At 43.9% G+C, this 15,452-nt stretch overlaps 1 protein-coding gene across 1 annotated transcript; it reads left to right on the forward strand.

Annotated features, from left to right (window-relative positions):
* Window positions 1-2,293: 2,293 nt before the first annotated feature.
* On the forward strand, window positions 2,294-15,103 carry LOC136653272 (vomeronasal type-2 receptor 26-like). The gene is made up of 5 exons (XM_066630182.1): window positions 2,294-2,517; window positions 4,870-5,161; window positions 7,761-8,423; window positions 12,479-12,605; window positions 14,205-15,103. Exons 1-5 carry the CDS (start codon window positions 2,294-2,296, stop codon window positions 15,101-15,103), a joined length of 2,205 nt encoding a protein of 734 aa, XP_066486279.1.
* The last annotated feature ends 349 nt before the right edge of the window (window positions 15,104-15,452 follow it).

The raw sequence follows: 15,452 nt of genomic DNA on the forward strand, positions 1-15,452 counted from the left end.
TTCATGCACAATTGAAAATATGATATATGCATGCGTTAGATTTTAAAAAAAAATATGCAAAAGTAAGGGTGCAATCCTAACTAGACGTTAGCTGTAAAGCACGTTTGCGCTTCCTCGAGGGGAAGCCAGGCCAGCGCTTTGAGAAGTGCCGGCCTGGAGAGACTGACATAAGCCTCCGCACCGTCTTCCCCTCAGGTGCTTGCGTTGGCCCCTTAGGGCTGACGAAAGCAGAAAAGGTAAGGAGGCGGGGAGGAGGAGGGAGGGAGGCATTCCTGGGCAGGGGGAGGGTGGGCAATGGGCGGCCTCAGGGGTGGGCGGGCAGGGAGCAAGAGGTGGGTCTGGGATTCCAACAGTTATGCTGGATCCCAACCCCCATCCCCAGAGAGAATGGAGCGGCTTGAAGCCGCTCCGCTCCGCTCTCCTTGGACTTGTACCACCTCCAGAGGTGGTGCAAGTCTGAGGAGACCCATTGGGGCCAGCTGCCTTTACCCAGGGGTAAGGGGAAAAGCTTCCCCTTGCCTCTGGCTAAGCCACTTATGACCACAGTCCTGCGCTGGATACAGCGCAAGCCTCTTGGCTTGCCTGTTCCAGTGCAGGATAGAATTGCTCCCTTTTTGTATTATTACCACACAATTGCTATATTTCTTTCTTACAAACAAAAAAAAAAGATAGGAGTAGAATTTAGGATGAGCTTCGGGAGTCTTGCCTATCGATTTCTTTTAAAGAGCAAGTTCCATCTATGTAGATCCCCACAGGTTACAGGGCAGCCATTTTGGCGCCACTGCAGTTCACAGTGGTGGTGACAGAGCTTAGGACTGGGCTGCCAAAACGGATCCAAAAGAAATCCTTAGTCTCACAAAAGGTCTCAAAAAAAAAAATGTAAAGGAAGTTGGGACAGTTCAATCTTAATTGAAAGAGGAGAACAGCAGATGTTTCAGACAGCAATATTTCTTGTTTTGGTAAGTGTGTACCACAATGTTGTACTGTGACTCTCCACTATTGTATGTGTGTGTTTTTTTGTGTCTGTCTGTGAATTTTGCCAACTGAGGATATAATTTTATGGTCTCAGCTTAACAAAGTAACCTCAAAACCATCACACAGCCCAATCGTAACCTGCCCTGGAGCTGGTAGCCCTGTCCAGCATCCAGAGCAGGATTAGGTCCAAAAGTGGCTCAGCCAGGGGCAAGGGGCATTGTTTCCTCTTTCCCCAAGTAAAGTCACAGCAGCCCCAATGGGGCTACTCAGATCTGAACCACCTCGAGAGGCCCAGAGCTGCCCTGGGCTGCCTGGGACTGGGAAAAGTGCTGGATCCTGGCCCCGCCCATGGGCCCGCCCACCACCTGTCCTCCCCCTGCCTTGAAACGGCTTCTTCTTGTTCTCCCCATGCTCCCCCAGACCCTTGGGCTGTCCTAACTCGGCCGGTGCAGGCTTATCTGAACTGCAGGCCCAACAGGGCTTGGGCTGGCATACGGAGGCCGATGCACTTCCATGTGCCAGCTTCCCTCCTCCAAAAGTGACATGAAAGTGCTTTATAGCACTTCCATGGCACTCATCAGCCAGCACAAAGAAGTTGCATCAGCCAAGGACATGCTCTGGATTATGCCCACAATTCATTCTGCAAGTTTGTCACAATTTGAATTGCAGCAGTAACCTTGACTGTCATTTTATAGCTGTCAAAATAATATGTTACTCTAGCCTTTAAAAAAAAAAAAAAAATAGAGGTAGTTATATTAATGCCACTTCTACCTTAATATATGAGCTCCTTTTCCTTCATCACACTGCTGACTCTATGCCTCTCATTTCCATCTTTGGGTCCACCTTGAGCCTACATGTCCCAAGTGTGTTCCCACAAAGTTTTGCTAAGATCTGGCAAACGTGTTCTTTTCCTTTCTGCTTCAAATGGTGTCCCCAATAGCACAAGTCTCCATGGACGTAACTGAATCATGCAATTACCGCAAATTGCTATATTTCCTCCTTCAGCCCACCAAACCCCACATATATTTGGCATAATCACTAGTCATCGTTAGCAAAGCGTGACCATTATCACTTACCAATTCTGAGAGCCTGACATCATCATTATGAAGATGACACCATCAGTAACCAAGTCTGAAAGCCTTTATGCTGTATCTTTGTGATGTTCAGAGATGGGGTGTGGATTTCTCGACAGGTGAGATTGCACCACTTGGAACTATATCAGTTTCCCTTCATCCAAATAAAGCATGGAGATGGAAAGAACAGTGTTGCAACCTGTCTTATGTTGGATGAGCGTTTCTCAATCCAGATTTTCCCTGAGATGGCGCGACTGCTTCTGGTGCTTCTGCACTTCCTCTGGCTGCCTCCAACAAATGGCAAGGCTCGTAATGTTATGTGTGCCATATCTGACCCATACAATCTCCCATATGACTATTATCAGAAAGGGGACCTGATCATTGGAGGGATTACCACTATGTTTGGCTGCATACTGAATGGAATATCTTTCACTGAAAATCCAAAAGGAAAGGACGTACTTGAACTTGTGTAAGGAATTTTTTTTTCTGTCCCCAGTAAAGTGCACTAGGTTAGAATACAGGCACAGGCATATAACAGAAGCAATCTTCAGAAAACATTGAGCATGCAGATATTAAATGCAATAATGATACTTCCTTTACCAGAAGTTCTCCTCTACCTAGTCCAGTGTATGCTTCTCATTTTCTTGGTCACATCACATTATTCCATCACTCCCTGTGTCATCCTTATTCTCTTTCCTTTCACCATTTTCTCCCTTGTTCTCTTTGCTTCTTCAGCACCAGAGTCTCTCTATGGTTCCTCCTCAGTTTCATTTAGCGAGTCAGCCACAGGCTAAGTTGTGCATTCCAATAATTATACCCCTGATTTTGCAGATCATTCTCAAACAACATTTTTTTTTTTTTTGCCTTTTTCTTGTATGTTTGTATATTTGCAAATAATATATCCTAGATTTTTGCTGTTACCAATAAAATATTCCAATATTCATGATTGGGCAGGAGGTCTGGTCTAGAGGGTAGAGCCTCCGTCTGCCTGAAGATAACATCCACAAGGTCGCCAGTTCGAGGCCACCGGCACCGTGCGACCTTGAAGCAGCTGACAAGCTGAAGCTGAGCTATTCCATCTGCTCTGAGCGTGGGAGGATGGAGGCCAGAATGTGAAGCCAGATCGGAATGAAACACCTGAATGTAGTGGTTCTTGAAAGAAAGAACCTTCTTTGAAATTGTAAAAATCCCTATTTAATAAGGGATTTAAATAAAAGCCTGCCTATGTAAACTGCCTTGAATAAAGTCTTGAATAAAGACCAAGAAAGGCGGTACATAAATACCTGTTGTTGTTATTATTATTATTATTATTATTATTATTATTATTATTATTATTATTATTATTATTATTGTATCACTTTCCTTATTCTTTAAATCATTGTTTTTCAACCTGTGGGACACAGGCTAATAATAATAATAATAATAATAATAATAATAATAATACAACTATTTATATACCGCCTTTCTTGGTCATCAGAATTCTCCTCAGACTTTAATTCAAGGTGATTTACATAGGCGGGCTATTTTAAACCCCCGTAGGGATTTTTACAATTAAATAGCTCTAATCTTTTGTAGAACTCCTCATTCCAGCTGGATTCCTTCCCGATCTGGCCTCTCTCTGGCCGCTTCACCTCCCACGCGACACTTTGATAGCAACTCCTCTCTGCCACTGAGGGTCAGCATATCAGTGTAACAGCGTGTTGTCAGTTCTCGGAAACTTCCGGTTGTTTTGAACTGGCAGATCTTCAGGTATATAAGGCGGCAGCTCTACCAACTGAACCAGACCTACTGCCCCTTAAGGTTAAGAATTATGAAGCCTCATTTGGGGGGTCTTGGCAATTTTTCAAAGCAAAAGAGGGTTTTCAAAAGAAGGTTTTGATCCAAACAAGTAGTGGTACTGCCTTATCAAATCTTGATATAATCCTGCACAGCCGGTTCTTGTTATTTTACCTTCTGAAGCACTTAACTTACCAGCACTTAAGGCTGGCCCGGCTCAGACTGCTAACTCACAGGGTTGATTTGAAGACAAAAGAGGTATGGGAAACATGGTGGGCAGGGGCAGTGGTTGGGCAGGGTCAGTGGTAGGTCCCCAGTCTCTTTCTTTCTTTCTTTCTTTCTTTCTTTCTTTCTTTCTTTCTTTCTTTCTTTCTTTCTTTCTTTCTTTCTTTCTTTCTGTTCTGTATGGATGTTCTGTATGGATGTTCTATACATTTTTACATCAACCATTAAGGAGCACATTGTATATGTATCACAATGTCAGCTTAAAGCCAAGAAAATAAACACTTTTAATCCTTATTGATTTTGGGGTTGGGAGAAAATCCTGTTGAGTCCATTGAAGTCGACCATATTGATCTCGCTTCTGCTGAAACAGTCTCATAAATTTTAAAACCTGTGAAGGAGACCATAATGATACATGCCTTAATTTATAATTTTTTTTTTTTTTTTTTTCTAAACTAAAGCTGAGAAAAATGGGTAAGGTGTTATATATTCCAAAAATGGTTGGCAACCTTCAGTCTCGAAAGACTATGGTATAAGCCTACAGCACATGGTATTCCCAGGTGGTCTCCCATCCAAGTACTAACCAGGCCTGACCCTGCTTAGCTTCCAAGATCAGACAAGATCAGGCATGTGCAGGGTAATACATGATTCCAACATGATATATATTCCAACATGATAAATAAAGGTACGTACACATAAAAGACTTATGTGATTTTGCCTTTGATGAGTGTGAATATTAATTTCAATTCATTGTGCATAATATCAGGCTCTCAAGCATCTTCTTCATGTATTGATCTTACAAATATTATAACTTTTCCTTTAGTGCAAAGCCAAAGGTCTACCAGCATGACCTGTCCATGGTGTTTGCTGTGAAGGAGATCAATGAGAACCGTGAGATCTTACCCAATGTCAGCCTGAGCTTCCATATTTATGACAGTTACCTAAGTGAAAGAATGACTTATCAGAACACCTTGAAACTTCTCTCCACCCATGCAAGGATAATCCCCAACTTCAAGTGTGACATACAAAAACATTTGATAGCTGTGATTGGTGGACTTGACTCTGAGATCTCCCTGTACATGGCTACTGTATTAGACATCTACAAGATTCCACAGGTACGAAAACTGTGCGGACAGAAAGCTTTGCCAGCTGCTCCAGTGTTGATCTTGCCACATGTCACCTGTATTGTGCTTCTTTTGTATCCTTTTTGTGAACAAGAGCCTTTTGTGATCCTTTCCCATTTGGCCTTAGATTGTATGGGTTATCAAACTTCAATTGACCTCATGGAATCTATAATACTCTGTTTCCCCGAAAATAAGACCTACCCTGAAAATAAGACCTAGTTGTGATCAGGGCTGGGACGGGGGGGAGCGGAAGGGGCCCTCAGGTGGGGGCGGGTGGACAACGTGACCGGGAACGCTGCACTCCCTTGCATGCCACCTAGAAAACGCCTGCTGTACTGCAATGGGCAGATAATGCTGAGGAGGAGCTGAGGTGGGAAGCGAGCGAGGCAACCCTGCCAACCAGGCTCTGAGGCTCTCCACACTTTCCAGGGAATAAGTTTCATTAACTATAAAGGGACTGACTTCTGAGCAGACAGGCAGGCAGGCAGGCATCCTCCTGGGTGCTGAGGGGACACCCTCTCCGCACCTTCCAGGGAGTAAGTCCCATTAACTATAAAGGGACTGACATCTGAAAAAAATAAGACCTACCCTGAAAATAAGACCTAATGTGTTTCTTTGAGCCAAAAAAAAATATAAGACAATGTCTTATTTTCAGGGAATCGCGGTAGAAACATCATATGGGCCTTATTGTTGACTTGCTGTGTTGAGTGAGAAACAATTTAGAGTCATAGGGTGCAATGCTAACCAACTTTCCAGCACTGACTTAGCTGTGCCAAGGCGATGTGCACTACATCCTACAGTGGGGAGGCAGTCAAGGGGGACCTCCTCAAGGTAAGGGCATGTTTGCTATCATACCTTGGGGCTGCACTGAGGTTTGGTCAGTGCTGGAAAGTTGTTTAGTATTGCTCCCATAGTAAGGTGTAGAAACTTCTGAAATATGATGGAATTGTGGACATATATTTGCTCACAGAGTCTGAAAGGGACAAAATAAGTGTGGAAAAAATCATTAGCTTTTAGATAAGGGCTCTTCAAACCCCAACCTGCAGGCCAAATCTGGGGTTTGGGGAAAGCCCTGAGCTTGCCATTCTGCTTCTGCGCTGTGTGTATTCTCAGTAAATATGGGCACAGGGATGCTCTGGGCAGTCTCATCTGCCTGGTTTGCCTGTTGCACAGTCTTCTGGGACACTGGGCAACAGACCCAACTGCCCAGAGTGTCTCTGTGCCCATATCTACTGGGAATACATGAGGCACAGAGGCAGAATAGTAAGCTCTGGTCTGAACAGGGACCGGGTTTTTGATGGACAGTGGTTGCGAGTTTGACAATTTTAGATAGTTAGGATGTGAGCTCTGGAGCAATTATGTAAGCCCAACAATGTCATTGGATTGAATCACAAAATAAGGCACCATCAAAGCTTTGTATATAAATTGCCTTCTGCAGTGTCATTACTAAGAAATCCCACCGGACTGTCAAAATCTTTGCCAATATGAAAATAAATAGTTATGTCTTCAATTAAATTATACACATATATAATTGTGTCTGTAAACAAAGTTTTGTGAACAAGCCTAACAAAGGCCTGTGCTGACAGAACGTGTGTTCCGCTGGCACAGGTGGCAGCAAAAGCACTATAATGGAGAGAAACAGTAATTCTCTCTGTAATTGCAAAGAACCAGTAAGCCAGCTGCATGGCCGGAGCCCTTCTGTGTGTGCCGGTGGAGAGATAGGTGCTGGTAGTAGGTAAGCCCTGAACAGGGGGCAGATCAGGGTAGGGGGTTGGAGGAGATCAAATGAGCTGGAAGAGGGCAGAACGGGGAAGAAATGGGGCAACGGGCTGGGTGGAGATCAGGCCTAGGAGGTGGGGACATGTGGCAACACATGCCAAATCCTGATCAATTTCCTGGGCCTGATCCGTATGCATGGATCAGAATGGACTTGCACATGCAATACTGCTGCCACTGGTCTGAGTTGACCCACTGAAACTGCTGGGGCTTACCCTGGGGCAAGGGGACAAATGAGTAGTATGAGTAGCATCATAAGAACATAAGAAGAGCCCTGCTGGATCAGACCAAAGGCCTATCTAGTCCAGATTCCTGTATTTCAGTGGCCCAGCAAGAGATCATCATCACCAACAACAAGCAAAGAGGTGGGACATGGAGCTTCATGTTATGTGAGAGAACACTCTACCACAAATACATTTGCCAGTATATTATTTAGAGTACATTTCATATAAAATTCTTTTTCACTGCAATAATTTCTCCAGGGTTTCAAAGCAGCAGATATTTGGAAGAAATCATGACATAATAGCATTATTTTTTGCTCCCAATTGTAATTTATTTTGTTGCTTTCCTTAGATTGCTTATTGTGATGCAATAAGCACCAGTGCAATAAGCACCAGTGATGCAATAAGCACCAGTGATGGATGTTAAAACCCAACTCCCATCTTTCTACCAGATGGTCCCCAATGAAGAGCATCAGTACAAAGGGATTGTTCATTTACTTCTGCATTTCCAGTGGACGTGGGTTGGGCTCATAACAGCAGATGATGAGAATGGAGAAAAATTTTTGCAAACATTAATGTCCCTTCTTTCCCAGAATGGCATCTGCTCAGCCCTCAATGAAAAAACACCAGCCATATTTAGAGCTATGGACACTTTGACTTCATTTGAACCCCTCCGCGCTCAGGCCATTTCACTAATGAACTCCGACGTCAAAGTATTTATTGTAAATGCAAGTCATCAGACCACTGTATGCTTGACATGGTTGATCTATATGCATTCTTTAATTGAAGGCATACCAAATTTTTCTGTTGGTAAAGTGTGGATTTTGACCGCCCAGTGGGATTTCTCAGTAATGACGTTGCAGAAGGCGATTGATATACAAATCTTTGATGGCGCCTTGTCTTTTGCAATTCACTCCAATGAAATTCCTGAGTTTACTCAGTTCCTCTGGAGCTTACATCCTAACTCACGTAGAGCTGATGCTTTTCTCCAGGGCTTCTGGGAACATGCATTTGACTGCACATTTTCTGACACTTATGAAGGCAAAGAAGATACTGTTCCTTGCACGGATCAAGAGAAGCTGGAGAGGCTCCCTGGGACTCTTTTTGAAATGAATATAATGAGTCAAAGTTACAGCATCTACAATGCAGTGCATGCCATAGCACATGCTTTACATACAATGCTCTCTTCCAGGTCAAAACTCAACAAAATCACTGACCAGCATCGACAAGATCATCTGGGTTTACAAACTTGGCAGGTAACATTTCATATTAAGAAAAAAACAATCTTGCAAAGGGTAGCCTTTTGTATGTTAGAATGTGATTACTGTAAAAGAGTATGCCATTGGTTCTCAAATTCTTTGGGGGTTTGAGAACTGAGATAAGTGTATATGGGGGTGGGGCAAAGGCAGCAGCTTGATTGCCAGGGCTGATTGGGGGTGACTTTCACTGACCTGTGCCAGCTCCTGCTTCCTGGGAGTTTTTTAAAATTTTGAAAAAAGTCAGAATCCACTTCCTGTTTCTAATCAGTTCTGATACTTTTTTTGTTTTGGTTCTGTTTTAAAGAGGCTTGGGGAGCCCTGCAGAGACAGGAAAGACAGTCAAGTGCTCAGTCAAGTGAAAGACACCCTCAATCAGCCCCAGTCCTGGGGATGGTGCCACTGCCTTTCCCTTCCTCAGCCCCTTAAGGTGACAGAAGCAGAGCTTCTCAAGCTGGAGTACATCATCAGACTCTAAATATCACTTAATATTCTCTTATAAACTTGCATCGCACCCATGCATTCATGCTTTGGCTTTCCTTTTAACAGAAAGCTGTAAAAATGGGGTAAGAACTCTAAAGCAGGAGTAAAAGCATTGAGTAGGCAAGCACCCATACCTGAATTATTGAATGCAGGATTAAAGCAATCCTCCCACACCTATAGCTTCAGGTGAGAAGCAAAAATTTCCTACCTGGATCCTAAAGGAGCCTAACTAAGCTCCCTGCCCTAGTGTGTGAGGGACAGGATGCAGCACTTCCTGAGCTCCCAATGGGGAGCTGGATAACCAGAGTTACGAAAATGCTGCTATGGTCAGCCCCACACAAAGTGCACCAATCCAGTGCTGTTTGTCCTGCCTTGCAGGGTGGGGCCAAGCAAGCAGAGCCCACATTAGTGCACTGGCTTCCTTCCCCTCAACCGATCCATAAAGAACTTGGAGAACAGGGGAAATCACTGTTGCCAGTTGACTCCACGCAGAGGCTTTCAACATCAATTATTTGGTGGAAGAAACTAGCCCTCCAGCTTCGAATGAGTGATGTGATGTAACGGGCTCCTGAGGGGCTCTTTTCTTTCCTGTACTTCTTGGAAAGAGAACTGCCACCCAGACATGGTGTTTTATTGCAGACTGAAACGTGGAATTCTTCTAGTTTCTTCTCTCAACCATCTCCCCTCTCCCTGCACAGGCCCAGTGGTGTAGTTAAGCTGGGTCAGGGGGTACATTGCCCCTTGTGGTAGAGTGGCAATTTTCCAGAGGTGATAGCACTTACCAGAGGTGTGCACATCCCTCTTGCCCACCCTCGTCCCAGTACGGCTCCAAATGGAGCTGTTTCTGGGGCCAGGATTGTGCATGCATGGAGGATGGGGTGACAGTGTGTCCTGTCTAAATATCCCAACTCCCTTCTAGTGCCTGCTTTTTGGCTAATTAACACCCTCTTTATCTCTAGAACAACAGCTGTGGTGTGTAAAGGAATGAACACAGAACTCCTTATCTATAGCAAATTTATTGCTATGAACACAGACACTCCCTGCAAGTCCTCTTGCCCAGAGGCTTTCCCTTCCCAAAACTCCACTTAACTCAGTGGGTAAAGGTCTGAAGCCTCCAATTCAATCTGGTCTCCTAAGCACAGCACAGTCCAGTCTTCCTAGTCTTCTGTGTCCTCCAGCAGAGTCCTGGCAGTCCCCTTCTCCTGTAGGTTTGGTTCCCTCCGGGTCAGGTAGCATCTCCCTCTGGGTCAGCATTCCACTCCCTTTGGTCCTTCGGAAGCAGCCTTTTATCCTTTGTGTCCCATTAAGTGCAAATGCAGCTCAGCTGTGAGCTACCTCCTTAGCTCATTCAAAGCCCCATCAAGGTCAAATGAAGCTCAGGTGTCCAACCAGGTCTCCATTGGCCTTGATTGATTACAGCTGTGGAGCCAGCCCTGCCCTTTCCAGAGCTATCAAACAGCTGTCAAAACATGGGATCACTGTCGACACCACATCATCCACCTGATGATCTTCTGATCTTCCATTACACGGTGCAGGTGTGGGAATGACACAATGATGCAGGGGGCGTCATTGTGTCACTCAGCCCTGGGTACTCCCCACCCCACCCCACTACCTTACTGCACAGGGAACAGATCTCTCCAATGTGCATGTTATGCTGATTCTGAAAGGCACATGTGGTAACACTTGCATTTATAAGTATTACAGTGAAGTATTACATTAAACATGTACCACCATCCCCTATCTTCATCTCTTTGCAAACGTCTGTTTGCCTCTCTCACTCTAACTACACCCTTACCTGAGGAGCATCTCATTTAACAACAGCATTGGGGATACCATCTTCTTTAATGGAAAGGGAGAATTAACAGCTGGATTTGATGTTATAAATTGGGTTACTTTCCCAAACCAAACTTTCTTACGAGTGAAAGTAGGAAGCATGGATCCACAGGCTTTGCTGAGCAAAGAGTTCATGATGCATGAGAAGGCTATCACATGGCACACCATGTTCAACCAGGTCGGATTTGACCATAGGTATAAGTGGAGGTGTTCTTAAACCTTTTTTATTTTTCACAGATTTCATTTCTTCCCAAGGAGGAAGTGTGTAGAAAGTGGTATTATATGTTTTGTTTTAATTTCAAGGGTGCATTTTTATAAATTAATATAAATTATAATCACTTAAAAAAAAACCCAGCAAAGTAGGTAGGTGACATAAGTGGTATAATGTCAGCAGATGCGACCTTTACCCATGCAACTCCTCTGTCAAGTCCATTTTTTTAAATTTTTATTTTCTGCAGATTTTGGTTTCCGCCCCCCCCCCCAAAATGGGAAGTTCAGAAAGCGATGTAATGTGTTTTTCTTTTATCACTGAAAAATCACACTTCTAAGTATACGATACAACACTTAATTGGAAACTGCTTCAGTACTGAGACTAAATAATGCTAATTGCTACATTTCTTGACTCTGAAATATCACTCTTGGCAGCTAAGTTGCCTTGTAATGAGTGAGCCTTGTTCTAGTTGAGCTTCCTCAATACAAGGTGAGCCTTGTATTCCTTTCCAGCTGAGATTGTAATCCCAGCCGTGGAAAAAGTCATCCCCTCCCTACCACTCACTTACACGCTTTGTTTTCTAAATGGCAGAAGTGATGGCAGAAGGAAAGCCGATCTACCATCTTGCTCTCCTCTCTGTCAAGGGGAATGCTGCTATAACTCTGAACTGGATGCCAGAAATCAAATTCATTGACGCTGGCAACTGATTAGGTTTTTCAGAAACTCAATAGCACTCGCTCAAGTGATATTGTCCTCAAAAGTAGGGAGTCAGGGAACATCACTAACTTCTACCTCCATATTGTTCTCTTTTCAAAAATATAATACAGGGGGGCTCCTGTATGCATAGATGCAGTTCTGTGTATCAGGTCTACCCCTGTATGTGCCCCTCAGATCCAGAGAGCAGGGGGCAGACATTCACCCATATCTGCGGTTTTGTATAAATGCTAGGGGCAGTTCTCGAACAGATACAGGGCATGCCTGTATCTACAAAAATTTTTTCAATGACTGTACCATTAATAATTGTAGATTATACAACTAGGAGGCCAGCAGAGTTTCATGTCTTCTATATGGGCATACAAATTCACACTAAAAGTTGGAAGAAGAGTTGCATTTTAATCACTTTTAAAGTCCCCTCATTTTACAGTAGCTTTATTTACTAATCAACATCTTCACTGAGGACTCAGTTTCATTTTATTAAAGAAAGAAGAAAAGAAAACAAAGTTATCCAGACAGTGATCTCGGAATAAACCCATAATTCCTCAACTTGCTTCACTGACAATGAACGGAAGATTTTTGGAAGACATTATTTTACACAGTGTTTTGTGTTCGTTGAATCTTAATCTGAAGTTTTATATACCTTTTCAGGAATTTGATTGATCTGCTCAGAGTTGACTGTCTGAAACAAAATCCTTGTATTGAGTTCTAGCTATAGTCTTCCCATCTTTCCATAAGAAGCAACATTGGTGTTAAAAGTATTTTGTTGTGAAATTATGAAACATTAATCCATTTTCTCCTTCCTCATGAACAGGTTTTACCTCTTGCTGTGTGCAATGACCACTGCCATCCAGGCTACAGCAGAAAAACCAAAGAGGGTCTGCCATTTTGTTGCTATGATTGTGTTCCTTGTGCAGATGGGAAGATTTCAGATCAGAAGGGTAGGAGGCATTAATTAACCCTCTTTGGGCATGGTGAAGGCAGGAACAATGCACAGTGATGATGCCTCACAAAAAGTACTTCTTGCAGCATGACTCAGTTGAATTCTCCCATTGTATTCAGAGTTCTCCATTTCATGTTGGTCAGGGACAGGTAGGCATGTTGTCCTAACACTCGAAGAAATGAAAAATGCTTCTAGAGTTCTATTACTAACAGTGCATAGATAGACACCGAAGATGTCTTGACTTGGGAGACTATTGACTAGTAGACTTGGGAGAGTGACTTTAACTGCCTAATCCAGTGGTTCCCAATCTGTGGGTCAGGATCCACTGGTGAGTTGCAACCTGATCTTTGGTGGTTTCGCCAAAGTGTGATTCAAATATCAGATAACTAATCGCCCCAAGGCTAAATAGTCCCATGGCTATTCAAAAATTGGATACTGTAGCTGCTAATTACCCTGCAAAGAGCTCAGCTCCTGCAGTTTGCAAACATGTGTAAATATAGGAAGATAAACGTCGGAGGCCCAAATCCTTACCCACTTTCCAGCACTGGCATAGCTGTGCCAATGGGACGTAGGCTGCATTCTGCAATTGGGTGGCACTCACGGTGACCTTCTCAAAGTAAGGCAATGTTTGTTCTCTTACCTTAGAACTGCATTGCCCTTATGTTGGTGCTGGAAAGTGGGTTAGGATTGCACCCTGAGTATCTTTTTTCTGGTTATTATTACTTATAAAATAAATTTTTAAAAATTCTTTCTATATCTCCTCTTTTTAAAGTCTGGTAAACGTAGGTGGGTCCCAATAGAGTGTAGTTTTAAAAAGTGGGTCCCAGGGATATACAGTTTGGAACCACTGATCTAATCCTATCCCCTTTCCACCAGTGCCAATATAGCCACACCAAAGAAGATGCATGCTGCATCCTATGATGTGAGGTATCCCCAAAGTGAATTTTTACTTACCTCTGTGTAAGCCCTGGGGGTGTCCATTGGTCTCCTTGGGCATAAACTACTTATTTTGATGGTGTGTGCCTAAGGATGGAAAAGGGCTGGGGAGGTTTGCAAAATGAGGGATAAGTTTGGCATGGGCTATTGCTGCAGGATCCACACACTCCCACCTTCTCACTGTCCCAGTTCCTCCTCCTTTCTCAAAAGTACCCCCATTCCTCCTATTCCCTCACCGAATCTTCCCACCACTCATCCCCACTGCTGCCTTATCGGGCACTGATGAACAACTTCTTCACTGTAACTAAAAATGCACAGCCACCAGCAACTGTGCTGATGGTCTCATAGAACATGTCAGTGGCATGTGTGATCAATGCATGTGTGATGACATGCATTGATCACACATCAGTGCATGTGTTATCCAGGAACTTCTGCCTGGATTCTGATACTTCCTCTGGCAGACCATAAAAGATAGGATTGAGCCAAAAGACTATTTAAACATTTCTTATGAGACATTACTAACTAAAGTTGTAGATTTGTGCATTAAGAGAGAAACCATGTGTTAAGAAAGGCAGTTTCTGGAAAGAACACCAAATACTGGACATAGTATGATATACGTAAGAATGTAAATGATACTGAGTGAGTCACATTTTTTTTCCAGATATGGACGACTGCTTCACTTGTTCAGAAGATAAATTCCCAAGCAAGAATCGAAATCAGTGTAATTTCAAGTTTATCACCTTCCTCTCCTTCTCAGAAACTTTGGGGATCTTTTTGGTTTCCTTGGCTATTTCTTTTTCTCTGCTCACAGCTTTGGTACTAGGAATTTTCATGAAGAACAAGGATACTCCCATTGTCAAAGCCAACAACTGGAACTTAACCTACACTCTCCTAATTTCTCTTCTTTTCTGCTTTCTTTGCTCCTTATTGTTCATTGGGCGACCTCAAACAGTGGCCTGTTATTTACGACAAACTACTTTTGGTGTCATCTTTTCAGTGGCTGTTTCTTGTGTCTTGGCAAAAACCGTCACTGTGGTGCTGGCTTTCATGGCTACCAAACCAGGATCTGGGATAAGGAAATGGGTGGGGACAAGACTGGCCAACTCTATTCTCCTTGGTTGTTCTCTGATTCAAGTTGTTATTTCTGTTCTGTGGTTGGGTATTGCTCCCCCATTCCCAGATTTAGACATGCACTCTCTGGTTGAAGAAATCACAGTGGAATGCAATGAAGGGTCTCTGACCATGTTTTATTGTGTTCTGGGCTACCTGGGATTTCTGGCTATTGTCAGCTTCACTGTGGCTTTCCTAGCCAGGAAGTTACCAGACAGTTTCAATGAAGCCAAGTTCATCACTTTCAGCATGCTGGTCTTTTGCAGTGTTTGGTTGTCTTTTGTTCCATCTTACCTGAGCACAAAAGGGAAATCTGTTGTGGCTGTGGAGATCTTCTCCATTTTGGCCTCTAGTGCTGGGCTACTTAGCTGTATCTTTTTCCCTAAATGCTACATAATTATCTTGAGGCCAGAGCTGAACAGCAAGGAGCACTTAACGAGAAGAAAGTAGTCTACATGCTTACCTGGGAATAAGGGCCCAATCCTATACAATGCGCACCAGCTCACCGCTAGCACGCACTGTCGCAATCAAGCCATAAGGTACATTTGTGGGTCCTAGCACTGGTGGAGTGCCAGTGTTAGCCCAGTGCTGGTCGGTGCTGCGCTAGCACTGGGTGAGCACCGGAGCTCTGCTGCTTGGCGGTTGCACGGACCACCAGGCAGTGGAGAGGTAGGTGGGGGTGTGGGGGAGGCGGGGAGGAGGCATGCCAGGGGGGAGGAAGTGAGGCAGGAGAGAGGTGGGACAGGTGGAGCTTTGCTCCACCAGATCCTGAGCCTCTGTTTCGGGGCTGCAGAAGGCT

The sequence above is a fragment of the Tiliqua scincoides genome, chromosome 5, assembly GCF_035046505.1.
Source record: "Tiliqua scincoides isolate rTilSci1 chromosome 5, rTilSci1.hap2, whole genome shotgun sequence".
Classification (NCBI taxonomy): Eukaryota; Metazoa; Chordata; class Lepidosauria; order Squamata; family Scincidae; genus Tiliqua; species Tiliqua scincoides.

Bases quoted from the DNA above. Each gene is read 5' to 3' on its own strand.
- LOC136653272 (XM_066630182.1), top strand. From the start codon at position 2,294: ATGGCGCGACTGCTTCTGGTGCTTCTGCACTTCCTCTGGCTGCCTCCA. The intron at 2,518-4,869 runs GTAAGGAATTTT...CTTTTCCTTTAG, and splicing joins AAGGACGTACTTGAACTTGT to TGCAAAGCCAAAGGTCTACC. The intron at 12,606-14,204 runs GTAGGAGGCATT...TTTTTTTTCCAG, and splicing joins GAAGATTTCAGATCAGAAGG to ATATGGACGACTGCTTCACT.